This window comes from Myxocyprinus asiaticus, chromosome 2 (genome assembly GCF_019703515.2).
Source record: "Myxocyprinus asiaticus isolate MX2 ecotype Aquarium Trade chromosome 2, UBuf_Myxa_2, whole genome shotgun sequence".
Lineage (NCBI taxonomy): Eukaryota > Metazoa > Chordata > Actinopteri > Cypriniformes > Catostomidae > Myxocyprinus > Myxocyprinus asiaticus.
Window position 1 is genome coordinate 24610714 of NC_059345.1, and position 13229 is coordinate 24623942.

The following is a 13229-nucleotide window of genomic DNA, read 5'->3' on the forward strand; positions in this document are numbered from 1 at the left end:
GAAAAATATGTAGATTTCTTCTCATATATTTTTGTCCCAGCTTTATTGAGATTCACAGCTCAATAGTCTCAAAATAGCATACTATGAAAAAAAAAACCATTCTATGTAGGGTGAATTTAGGTAAATTGGAAAAAAAATTCTCACACACGTGAGAAACAGACCAAAACTGAAGTCCTTATTCACAATAAATCTTTACATCTGGCCCGATTAGAACATATGAAGGCTTCAAGACAGTGATTCTCTGATGATGCACGTGGTTGTCATGTCTTCACAATGTCATGTCATTCTACTACAATGACACGTTGCATTTACCTGTATCCAAGGCTGGGGAGTAACGAAATACATGTAACGGGATTACGTATTTAAAATATAAAATATAAGTAACTGTATTCCACTACAGTTACAATTTAAATCAATGGTATTTAGAATACAGTTACATTCAAAGAGTATTTTGATTACTGAAGAGATTACTTTGCATATTATTGTCATTTGTTTCATTTAATATTTAGTCCTTTCAGATGGAAAACATTTATACATATAAATGATGCGATCCAAAGTGCATTTGTACTGTGGTGAAACACTTTCTTATGATGTGTTACATTCATACGAGCAGACAGAGAAGTAAGTTTGAAGTAAGTTTGGAGCAGAAGAAATAGAAATAAACCTTGTGTAAATTGTCAGCTTTACGCTAAGCTAAAATGCTATTTCTAGCCATTTTACATGCACATGTTACCAGGCACAATCATATTTTTTTATCACTAAAATTCACATTGGATCATAATTTCTTTTTTTTTTTTTGTAAGACCTTTGATATTAGGGCAAAAAGCGTATTCTTGATAATAATTTTTGCATTGTTTTCCTGTAAAAATATCTAAAAATCCTTAAAACAAGATCAGTTTGATTTATCTTCTTTTAGAAACAACACTGCATAAGATATTTAGGTTTTTCAGAGAATGTATTTTTAACATGTGTATTTTGTCTAAATGTACTGGCAGAGTTTTTATAGTCAAAACAAGTGAAAAAATCACCAGTGCTGAAGAAGTAAACCAAAGTATTTAGATTACGTTACTGACCTTGAGTAATCTAACAGAATATGTTACAAATTACATTTTACAGCATGTATTCTGTAATCTGTAGTGGAATACATTTCAAAAGTAACCGCCCAACCCTGCTTGTACCATCAACATTTTGATGATCAAATCATTTCAAAAGTAGGCCTATCCCAAACAACTCAACCCGTGACTTAATTTAACTTGTCTACATTTTCAAAATAGCCCAACAGGGCATGAAAAATCCTGAACCTGGAAGCATTGTGTCTGGTTTGTGTACAGCACTCTGTGCATGTGTCAAGATGTGTGAATGAGCTTCTCTCATGAACGCCCCAATGAGACTGAGGATGTCAAGATTAATAGTGAATAAGGACTTACATCTTTGTCTGTGTCTCACCCAAAGCGATTGTATAACTTCAGAAGACATGGATTAAACAACTTGAGTTGTATGGATTTCCTTTATGCTGTCCTTTTTGGAGCTTGAAAGTTTTGGACCCCATTGGCTTACATTGTGTATGGTCAAAACACAGCATACACCTTAAAAACAAATAAAAAAAACAAAAGTGTGTTCCACAGAGGAAAGAAAGTCATACGAGTTTGAGACAGCATAAGGGTGAGTAAATGATGAGAGAATGATAATTTCTGAGTAAACTATCCCTTTACTAACAACAACAAAAATGCTGTACTCAAACAGATCTTAATAGCTGTGCTAATGACTGTCCAACTGCTGCCACAATAACATGATCTGATGCAGCAGACTGAAATGTAGCCAAGCAAAGGCAATCTCCTTAAAATCTGATGTACAATTTCATATGCAGAGTCTAACCAAATATGTTGCTACTTGTTCATCTGATGTAACTGGATAAAATACAAAACATTTTTAGACTATGTAATGTTTTTGGCTATAATCTTTGTAATGGAACACATATATGTGCTTGATCCACTCCAAAAAGAGGATTAGGCCATGTCTGGCATATTCATGTGTTCTATGTTGAGCATGATGTGCCCCAACATTTAAGCACCTTCTGCTGCATTTTGACCATCTGAATTTTCACACTCAGCTAAGCTGCAGACACGCACAGGGAAAGTCACCCTTGCATGCATGGGTGTATTCAGTCACTTCATCTATTATTTGTATTATCAAATAGCAGAGACCCGGCCTAGTTGTCACAATGGGAGATTGTAACAAGGGCTTTATCTCAGAAACTATAAGGTTTTGAGTCAATTAAAAAAGAAAATTCTCCTGCAGTGGTTTGGAATGTTGGTTTCAAACACTTAGTCAAGAAACCTCTTAAATAAGAAGGATTTTTGCAAACTCTATCCTCCAATCTACAAATTCAATATAGTAATTTTTGCAGTATGTCCATCTATCTTCTAAAGCCACTTGTCCATTGCAGGGTCATGGGTAGTGCTGGAGCCTATCCCAGCTGACTTGGGCCGAAGGCAGGGAAACACCGTGGACAGGTGGACAGTCCATCACAGGGCTAACACACACAGACATACACATTCACATTCTCACCTACAGGCAATTTAGAATTTCCATTTCACTTAACCTGCATGTTTTTGAATTGTGGAGGAAACTGGAGCACCCGGAAGAAAATCCACACAAACATGCAAACTTCACACAGAAAGGCCCTGGGTGAGCCGTGTTACACATACACATACACACACACACACACACACACACAAACACACACACGGAAAGCTGTGGAACTTTCAGTTTGTTCAGAAATTGGAGCATACAGATATATACAGGCACACAAACTGGTAGAGAGGATGTATATTTTCATACTGTTTGGATTGTTTGTCTTTGTGTTTGTGTGTGTGTGCAGGTTTAACCTCCATTGTGGGGACCATTTGTCCCCACAAGGATAGTAAAACCTGAGATCACCTACATTGTGACACGAGGGACACGAGGGAAATGGCTTAGTAAACATACTAAATAATGTTTTCTTTCTTTTTTTTTTTTTTTTTGAAAATGTAAAAATGCAAAAAGGTTTCTGTCAGGGTTAGGTTTAGGGTTAGGGGATAGTAATTATCGTTAGATCAGTATAAAATAAATAGAAGTCCCCACAATGATATAAAACAAAACATGTATGTGTGTGTGTGTGTGTGTGTGTGTGTGTGTGTGTGTGTGTGAATGGAAGAGAAAGGTGAAACAATAACCACACAAAACGCTTTCTAGGTAAATCTGTGTCTTGGGATACAGCCTGGACAACTTTGTGCTTAGCGCATTGAGATATGATGGTTTGAGGCCATCTGTGTTTACCTGTGTTGCCTCTGACAAATCCCAGAGAAGTTAAAAGTTTAACTTGTAATGCGTTTTATTCTGCTAAAAAGGAGAATGATATTAGAAAGTGGCTTTTAGGACTTTGGGTTAAACTTCTTTGTGGCAAATGTCTAGATTTTTGTAAGATATTTTATTATTTAAAATAACATGCTGTGGATCAGGCCAAGTATGCGGTAGCTTTAGCTGTAATAGGGTCTTTGTGGGCTATTCGCATGTACAAATGGGTGTGCATATTGCTTCACTTTAAGCACTGTGTGTTCCTATATAAGGGTAGACAAAATTGTTGTAATGAAGTATGGTTGTAACACTGCGAATATTTCCCTTCTCATGCAAGTTCAACCTGCCATTATCAGTGTTCAAATTCACATTAGGATCCTCTCTCTGTGAGGAAAATGTAAAGGATTCACATGAATGCAAAAGTATTAGATAAACATCGGTTTTGGGAGGTACAGTTTTCATTTTCCTACTCTTTTTTTCATTGTCAATAAATCATTATTTGTGACTGACCATGAAAGGAAATTTTGTTGTAACTATTGATCTGTCTACTCAAAATGAACATATTTTGGGACATGCTAGGATGTTAGTTGTTACAGTGTTACATCTGTCCCCTGCTCACCACCATGAATCTTGGCCTGATTTTTTCAGACCATGCATGCCATAGGAAACATGCAAATGCTCCTTGTAGTTTATATACATATATATAGCTTTTATTCATTCAGAAAGCTTAGATAAGTAAGCCAGACAGATAGATATATATCATACATAGAGATGGATGGATGGATAGATTTTTTTTATTTGTTTAGTATATGTAGTCCAAAATATGAATGTAAATGTGTATTTTATTTATTTCTTTATTTATTTTGCATTTAAGTTCATGTTACATGATGCCTCTTATCAGGGTTAGGAAAACCAACAGAGGTTGGATTGTTATAGCAAGAATAACAAAAAGCTAAAAGTGTTACAACTCGGTCTACCCTGTATTGCTATAAGATGACACTGAACAAATGTTTGGCTGTGTGACATGTTCTGTGCATACATGCGTACGTGTATATGTGTGTTTGTGTGTTCATAAAACAAGATAAGCATATAGATGACTATAGGAGGCAGAGAGAGAGAGAGAGAGAGAGAGAGAGAGAGAGAGAGAGAGGACTATGGAAATCCCATTCCGACTGTGAATCTGTCCATGTTCCTGACAGCTTTTAAACCAATGCGCGGCAGGTGGCTGCTGCAGTTCTGCATAATGAGAAAACATTGTGTTAACTCTCCAGAATGCGTTTGTATTCATCGACTTAAGTCTTTTGTTTCAAAACGCATAGCTTTGAGCTTGCACGGTTCATCGTACACGTTAATGAGAGTGCTCAGAGTTTTAATAGTCGTTACGTAACATATGCTCCAGGAGAAAGCCTACACTGACTGAATTAAAGAAATTATTAGACATTTAACAGTAACAGTAACATTTTGTAAATTAAAAATACTGAAGGCCTGCTGTCTTCGAATCCACGTAAATACGTTACGTCGCCAGTCCACGTACTAGTGTTTTTTTTTTAAAGACCATAAATTCGTATTAATTAGGGGCCATTCAGACCGAACGCTGAAAAAGTTAAATGCAGCGCCACGAATGGAACAGAACAGAACGCAGGTGTACCGAGGCGGCTTCTAAAAACGCGGTGCTCCTGCGCGAGACGTTCAAAAACAAATGCAAAAAACATGTTCTGTGTGAACGGCCCCTTAATCGCAAGTGTTTTGCTGTTGTTTCTTTCAAGATATAAAATTCCGTATTGGTTAGTCGAGTTGAAAAGCCAATCACTGTACAATAACTTAAGAGTGTACGGCATTTTAAGAGTAGCATTGGCAATATACGAGTTTGTGTGCCGAGATGAAATATTTGAACGGGTTATATTACATTTAGACTGTTTACTCAGTCTGAATGATACATCTAACATAAAATTAGCACAGCCGTTGGCTCTGACATGGGTGTTATTTGTAAGTGATCTTTTCAAGTCACAATAGTCCTTTTGCTAAAGGCACAGGTGAAGGCCAAACATGAATCAAAACTTTGTTGGCCAGATCAATACTCATTTTTTGATGTTTTACATTGAAACACAAACGAAATTCATAAATCAGTTGTCAAAGGTTTATTCGATATTGATTTTTGTCTTGTTGATGGACACACACTACTCACCCCGGATAACCCAGTCTCCACCCTACAGAGCACTGTAAAAATGTACAGGAATTTTTTTAATGTCTTAGTATTTGGTACATGTATGTCCGTTTTTTGCTTTAATGACAACGTAAACTCATGCTGGCATCGAATCCACAAGTCTGTGCAAAACCTGTTGATTCATGTTATCCATTTTTTGTGCTTCAATAAAGGCAAAGTAGTCTGACATTTTAAAATGTATAAAAAAAAATGTATAAAATGTATGACATTCAAAAAACAAACAAAAAAAATGTATATAAAAAAATGTCACCACTGACCTTCCTTGCATTGTTTTTCTATACAGTACAATGAAAGTGAATATTGACAAAGACTACCAAAAAGTGATATGGGTTTGGAACAACATTTGGGTGAGTAAATAATGATAGAACTGTCATGTTTTGGTTAATGAATACAAATCCATGGTCAATGTCACAACTTTGTTAATAACGATTGATGAATTGATTATTTTTGACCTAGATACAGTGCATAATCTTAAATTTTTCTTAATATTAAAGGAATGTTCCGGGTTCAATACAATTCAAGCTCAATCACAGCATTTGTGGCATAATGCTGATTACCACAATCAGGGTTTATGGCAACAAAGTTGTAAAATTAGCTATAACTTTACACAGAAAAGGTTTGTAAGCGATTTAACCACACTAAAATCATGTTAACATGCATATTTCTGTCTTATGGCTTTACTTTTACAGATTGGCCCTGCTCACTTCCATTGTAAATGCCTCAGTATAACCCAGATTTGTTCAGTTTTTAAAGAAAAGGAGTGACAAGTCAAAATACATTTTTGTGGTTATCAACATTATGCCACAAATGCTTTTGATTGAGCTTAACTTGTATTGACCCCGGAATATTCCTTTAAATGTATATGATGTACCCCACAATATTCTATATATAGTAGTACTAATATAATAATTATACAAAATATTAATTTTGAATACTTCAGACTTTGATGACTGTTTAAGCTACTTGGCATTTCTGGCAACAATACCTGGATATTTTCAAGAACCTTCCTCAAGCTTTTCATAAAAACACTTAATATGGCCATTTACCCAAAGGTTTTAATAACTGAGGCAAGACAGAAAAGATGATTAGGCAACTCATACTATTTCAAGTATTAAAAATAAAGGTCTTGAAACATAAATATTAAAAGAAACACTTTGGACACAACTGCACACACTGTTACATAAATATTAGAAAAAAAAACATCACCTCTTTAGTCATTTGCAGCATATTCAAAGTAAAAGTAAGCAGTTCTCTCCCAGCATAATCTATAAACCAACACCATCACTTTCAAAAGAATTCTGTGTTTCTAACGTAAAAATCCACTGTGGCACTGGCAAACTACGGTTATGAATTCAATCAGAGGTAAACTGAGGCTTAATTATACTCAATTATCATTTAACTGCACTATTCAATCTGCATGAGCACATGCAGCTGTTGTTGAACAACAGTAGTATTGAAGGAGGACAGGAAGTGAGGTAATGGCCCTCTGAGAAGTTCTTCCAAAGGTACAAACTGCAGGACCTGCCTCCTCTGTTCCAGTTTTATTCTCTTCATCTTCTCCATCACGTCCTGAAGGATGTCCAGAAGCTGGGGAAGGGCTGAAGGCCGAGAGAATCCCATACACAAAAGTGCAGCAGGGGGCCAACCAGATGAGCAACGGAATGTGATGTAATGGAAGCACAGGTGGAGTGTGAAAACCAGGCCAGCAGTGAAGCGCGTTAATGCTGAACATAACGGAATCACCATTGCTGACCCCTGACGCTGCTTCTGTAGAGCAGAAAACACACTGTTCAGAAGCTTAAGTTGATAGTCTGGTTGACCATCATGAAGTGTGGAATCCTGTACTTCACAATACGAGGGTCCTTGCGAGAACTCTGGCTGAATCTTAACTCCTACAAGAGTGATGTCGCACCATGACTGGCTTCCCAGCACCAAACAAGATGTTACATCATGACGGCTGCATATCTCAGATAAGATGTCTACAGGGGAGTTTGTGCTGCAGGAGCTACATGCTGGCATAGCTCTGTCAACTGGACTCGCTGATTTTCCCTTCAGGTTCTTCTCTAGGGCTTCATTCAGGAAGTCTAGCACTTCTTGATTACAGAAGGTGGAACTGCACACTTTTGGCAGGGCAGCTCCCTCAAGGGCAAACCAGCCTCCCAAATCACACTCATTCAGTGGGCCACTAAGTACAATCTCACATCCTTCTGTTCCCATAAGATGCCCCGCTATAAATGCACCACAAGTTCCCTGAGCAAGGCGCTGCTTCCATCCCTGAAGCTGCATCTCCTTGCGCCGATTGAAAGAGCCCATTTGTTTTCGCTCATTTGGCTTTACCCATCCGGCCACCCCACCGCGGCAAACCCAATATTTTCTAGGGAGATACTGGACGTTGAAGCGTTTCATATACAACTTGGCAGCACATTCCCTGAGCTCGTCCAATTGCCTGCGCTGTTCTACGCTCATAAATGCAGAAAGTCTTAGATTCTCCTGAATTGTGTCAACTTGCAATGCATGGAAAAACGTGCATATCTCTTCATGTTGACTGAGAAAAGATTCTGGAATGCAGTGATGGGGAAAGAGTGCTACTGTGGATGCCAAGTCTGGTCCATAATTACGAATTAACTTTGAGAGCAATGGCCGTATTGATTCTTTGGCCTGAAAGTCCAAACACACTATATAAAGTTCTGAATTTCCAGATTTGCTGGTGCCTGGCTTGAAGACATTAACAGAACGGAAGCAACAAGCAAGTAGATAGAGTAGACAGACTGATGAATGTTCAAATAGTGTGAACATCTTAAGAACAAATGAGCCACCAGTCCCTAACAGTAGCAGCGCACCAACTGCTTCACAATATTGTAGTGGAGCAACTAAGCTCTCCTGCTCTCCCGGGTCCCCCTGACAGTCAAAGCTCCCATCTGCCGTAACCAAATCTACACTGCGCATGTTACTGACAAATCTCTGAAGTTCCACCAGATGGTTCTGAAGCATTATGTCACCTGTGTTGTCAGAGCCAAAAAACCACCAAGGCAAAGTGTGTGCAATAAGTCTGTCATCTGTTATAGTGCAACCATGTCCATTGGCTTCGTAGTATGGATTTAGTGTGTTAGCAATCCAGTTCCAGTCACAGTGCAAGCCGCTTGTCTTAAGGAAGTGATTCAGAGCGGATATGAAGGCTCCAGGAGCTTCACAGAGATGTATGGAGTTCAACTCACCACTCTTCAATGCATTTTCAGGTAAAAGTTTAAAGGTGCCTAAGATCTCGTAGAACTTGGCCCATGCCTGTGTGCAGAGTTCTGCATTGGCAGTGGAGCGAAGGTGGGCTGTAATGGTACCTGCTCGGTTGGTGGAACTAGTATGCTGGTGCCATATCGAGAGGTCTTTATCACTGAGTTGATTCTTCACCTCATTTAGTGAGTGTTTCAGAGCCTGCAAACGTGGGTGACTTACAGGAGGATCACAGAGCACCACATTTGGGTCAGGCAAGGTCCATTCTCCTCCAGCGGGGGGAACATACCCTCTAACCTTGCTAAAGAGCTGGTAAACCTCCGCAAGTATCTCCTCATCACAAGTTTCAGGGGCTTCTGCCTTCTCTGGTGCCACTCTTTTCCTTGCTGCCTGGCTCCTATTCATCATTCGAACATTTGTTGAATTACATAAACCACTCACAAAACTGTAGAAGAAAAAAACAAATACGATTGTCATGAGCACAATGACAGGGCAGAATGTAATAATTTTATAGAACAACTGATATTTCTGCTGAAACGTTTCTAATGGGTTTCAACCGATATTTCCTAATGCATAATTGTTTTAAAATGACAGTGTGGCTCAGCAAGTCTTACACATGCTATTCTGCATGCGTGATAGTGTCGTATTATTTATTTATATTCTGTACGTGTCAATGCAAATCCTGCAAGGGCACAAAATGCATGCACACAAAGTGACTTGAGATTCATTAAATGATTATTATGTGGTTTTCTACTATGTAATATCGTGATGCACCATTTCCTTTAGATTAATCCGTAGCACGCGACGTTATAATGTGTTCCTTGTCCTCATCTGCCGAGGACAATCAGATAAAACGTTCAAGGAAACATTTATAAAACAAGTGTGTCCATACTGAGAAACTCACTTCCCCCAGCTGTTGCTAATGTATCTCACTTTCTGGCTAGTTAGCAAAATAGCTAACAGGCTACAATATATTAGACTACAATATATTAAAAGCACCGTTCACAAATTATGTGTTTTTATGGAACGCGTATTTGTAGTAAGTGCTGCGTTTTCAATCTATAAACCGAATACACACGGCAGAAACTTGGTAAGAGCTTGAAAGAAGAAAGCTATAATTGCTACTGGAGTGGAGTGGCTAGTTTGGGGAAGACTTGCATGAAAATACGATGCTTCAATTACGGCCTGCTAAATGTAACTATGTCGCCATGTTAAAATGCTCTGTATCGTTTTCCGACGTTGCATTAACGTTTACAAGCATTTCGCTCTCAAGATACTGATAGAATGAGATCTGTTTGTGCTTACCGACCTCAGCAAAGTTTCTCTATTCCTCATACATGGCGGAGCGAGAAGGGAATCGATTCCTCGATTCCGAGGCGTTGGGAATCGAGAATCGCCTCGAAACGTTAGAATCGACTCCAGAGCTGGAGTCGACTCCTTACGGGGAAACCGGTTGATATTTTTGGACTGTGTTTATTTCCTCGACCACTGAACTACACATTTCAGAAGCCTAACAAAAACTATTTACAAAAGAATTAATCTTTTTGATTTTAACGATCATCAGCCTGGCTCTGAGTCTTTTGTATTCTGAATAAATCCACTCCGTTTGTTCACCTGTATGAAGTACACAAGCCCTTCAACATATATGCTTTCCAGACCTGTATAGTCGACTAATTGTGTGTGTGTGTGTGTGTGTGTGTGTGTGTGTGTATTGTTTGGACATTTTATTCAGTGTACAAACAGTAGTGGGCAATTACTGTACATTCTAATAAAAACCTCTTTCCAAAGAAGAACTCGTGAGTGACAACAGACAGTTTCAGTGTAGGTTAAATTGTGCTTTTAATATTATGTGTGGTAGTTCTTCGAAATACAGGCGCATCTATTCAAACTTCCCTCAAATTTATCTCATGGGATTGAAGCATTGCGCTTTGGTATGTGCATATAGACCCTGATTTAATCTTAGAATGGACTTATTAATAGTAGGCCTAAATGTCATTCATGCTATTATAAATAATGCAACGAATGTTTGGTAGTGAGCTGTTTATTATGAGATATAACTTTACCTCCCGTTATTTCGGAATCGAAAAAGAATTAAAAAAAAAAAAAAAAAAAAAAAAAAAAAACGAGTCTAGAATCGATTCCATCGATTCCAAAACCAAGAATCAGAATTGGAGTCGATTCCCAAATTTCTGAAATCGAACAGCTCTATGAGTGAGTGTACTGCAACGCAACACTCGCTTATGTTGTATTGTGACAAGAGGAGGAGAGATATCATTTAAGTGATATTTAAATGAATGTTTTTTGTTTGTTTGTTTGTTTGTTTTCTTTCTTTCTTTTTTATAAAGCACCATCAGCTGTTCGGACATGTGCCCTCTCGTTATCCCAGTTTCAGGTTCAGTTTCAAATAGCTTTATTTGCATGGTAAAAAAAAGCTTGACAATGCCGAAGCATAGTAACATAAAATATATAGCCTACATGCATCCACATTTATACACATATGCATGCAGTTAAAGAAAAAGATGTAAAAATACAATAAAATAAAGTAATAATAAAAAGTGTAAATAAAAGCAGTTTGTTATGTTATGTTTTCCATTTTATGCATGTGGCATAGTGTTTCTGTTATTGTTCGGTATGGTCCTGTTCCACTGGTTGTCCTTTTGTCATGCAGGACTTTACATATCTCGCAGCCAGGTTTTGGCTTGCTGGGGTTTCTCCAAGTAGGTATGAAAGATTGTCCTTTGGTTGTATCCAATTAAAGTATTTGTGATGGGTTGTGAAGTGGGAAATATTTTTTCCCTAATTTGTGCATAATTAGGGCATGCTGTTAAAAAGTGCAGTTCTGTTTCCACTTCATTTTGTGTGCAGTGGGGGCACAGCCGGTCTTCTTTTGGCAGCCAGGCCTGTCTATGTGTGCCCGTCTCTATGGCGAGGTTATGTTCACTAAGTCTGTTCATGGTCAGGCCTTTTCTTAGTTTAGGGTCGGTGATTGTGCTCAAGTATTCTGTCCATTTATATTCTCTCTTTAGGGACAGATAGCATTCCAATTTACTTCTTTGGGCTGTTGCTTCTGTCCAATGTTTTAGAGATTTTTTTTGTTTTAATAATTTGATTTGGTCTAGCTGGGGGTTTGTTCTGGGTTTTAGCTGGACATGTTTTAGATTGTGAAGTCAGCTCTAAGACCAACTGGCTGAGGGGGCTTCTCTCTGGTTTCAGCTCTTCGTATCGTAGATACGATGTCAATAATAGTCATAATGCATTACAGTAATAACCGTTATATGCATTAATTATTTGTTTGTGTATTGATGCATGCTGCATGCAATTTGTGCAGTTTCCTATTGCTATATAAAGGGTTTATGTATTTGTATGTGTTTTAAACCACTGTGTCTCTTGAACAAACACACAAACAGAAAACATGCTGCACTATTTACTGAGAGAGGTACACTGTCCGAGTCACTGATTTAAGTAACAGTATGTCTTACAACAAATTACATTTTAACAAACAAAATATATTTAATTCAAACCATTTCACATGTAATGGAAAAAGGTAAAATATTGTGGCTGAGCGTTAGGAATGTGTGTGTGTGTGTGTGTGTGTGTGTGTGTGTGTGTGTGTGTGTGCAGAGATAAGAGCGATGCAGTGAAATTCTTGGCTCAGCATATTAGAAGTATGTGACTGTATATGTGCCCATATGAGTGTGAATTTAAGGCACAATGGAGATGACAAGCTGCTTGGGTGAATAGAGTGGGGTATTGCCATGGTGACAGGCATATCTTGACCCTAATGCTGAGCCTTGCACAGGAATTGCCCAACTAAATAAAACAAAGGGGTCAAGGAGAGGATTCTGACCTCTGTATAAGCCAGGTGTATAAGTAAGAGAGAATAAAAGCAAGCATGAGTGACATATACAGCAAGCAAAAATCTTGGTTGCAGAAAAAAAAAAAAAAAAAAAAGATATTATTTAGATTATTGTCAGAATTAACAGCATTTAGATGACCACAACAAAGCTGAGCTGATGTGTGGATGCTGTCATGCATAAATGTACAACTCAAGTGTGTTCATTGAAGTGAGGGTGCTTGTGCTTGCATGTGCATTCAGCTGTCTCATATGAGTATGCATTCATGTGTATAAGAGCTGTGTTAAAGTGAGCACACTTAGATATGTTTAAATAAGTGGATTAGAAAGCAGAATGATAACAAGAGAAAAGGGGGAGAAAAGGGTAATGAGAACCCTCATTAAAGGAGTAGTCCAGGATAGAGTGTAATCTTTCTTAATCTTAATGTCTTATTGCTGCACTCTACATGTTCTGTTCTCTCTCTCTCTCTCTCTCTCTCTCTCTCTCTCTCTCTCTCTCTCTCTCTCTCTCTCTCTCTCTCTCTCTCTCACACACACACACACACACACACACACACACACAAACATAAATATACACTTGTTCTCTAT

The 13229-nt window shown here is 38.1% G+C and overlaps 1 protein-coding gene across 2 annotated transcripts; it reads right to left on the reverse strand.

Moving 5' to 3' along the window:
* Positions 1–4138: 4138 nt before the first annotated feature.
* Positions 4139–10167, reverse strand: LOC127414691 (cap-specific mRNA (nucleoside-2'-O-)-methyltransferase 2-like). Of its 2 annotated transcripts, none has more exons than XM_051652888.1 (2): positions 10094–10167; positions 4139–9233 (listed from the first exon to the last, which is right to left on the reverse strand). In XM_051652888.1, the coding sequence occupies exon 2, from the start codon at positions 9194–9196 to the stop codon at positions 6965–6967; it is 2232 nt and encodes a 743-aa protein (XP_051508848.1). In that variant the 5' UTR covers positions 9197–9233; positions 10094–10167; the 3' UTR covers positions 4139–6964. The 2 variants fall into 2 exon arrangements, with proteins under 2 accessions (XP_051508848.1, XP_051508839.1); XM_051652879.1 differs by having other exon boundaries at positions 10098–10130.
* Between the last annotated feature and the right edge of the window lie 3062 nt (positions 10168–13229).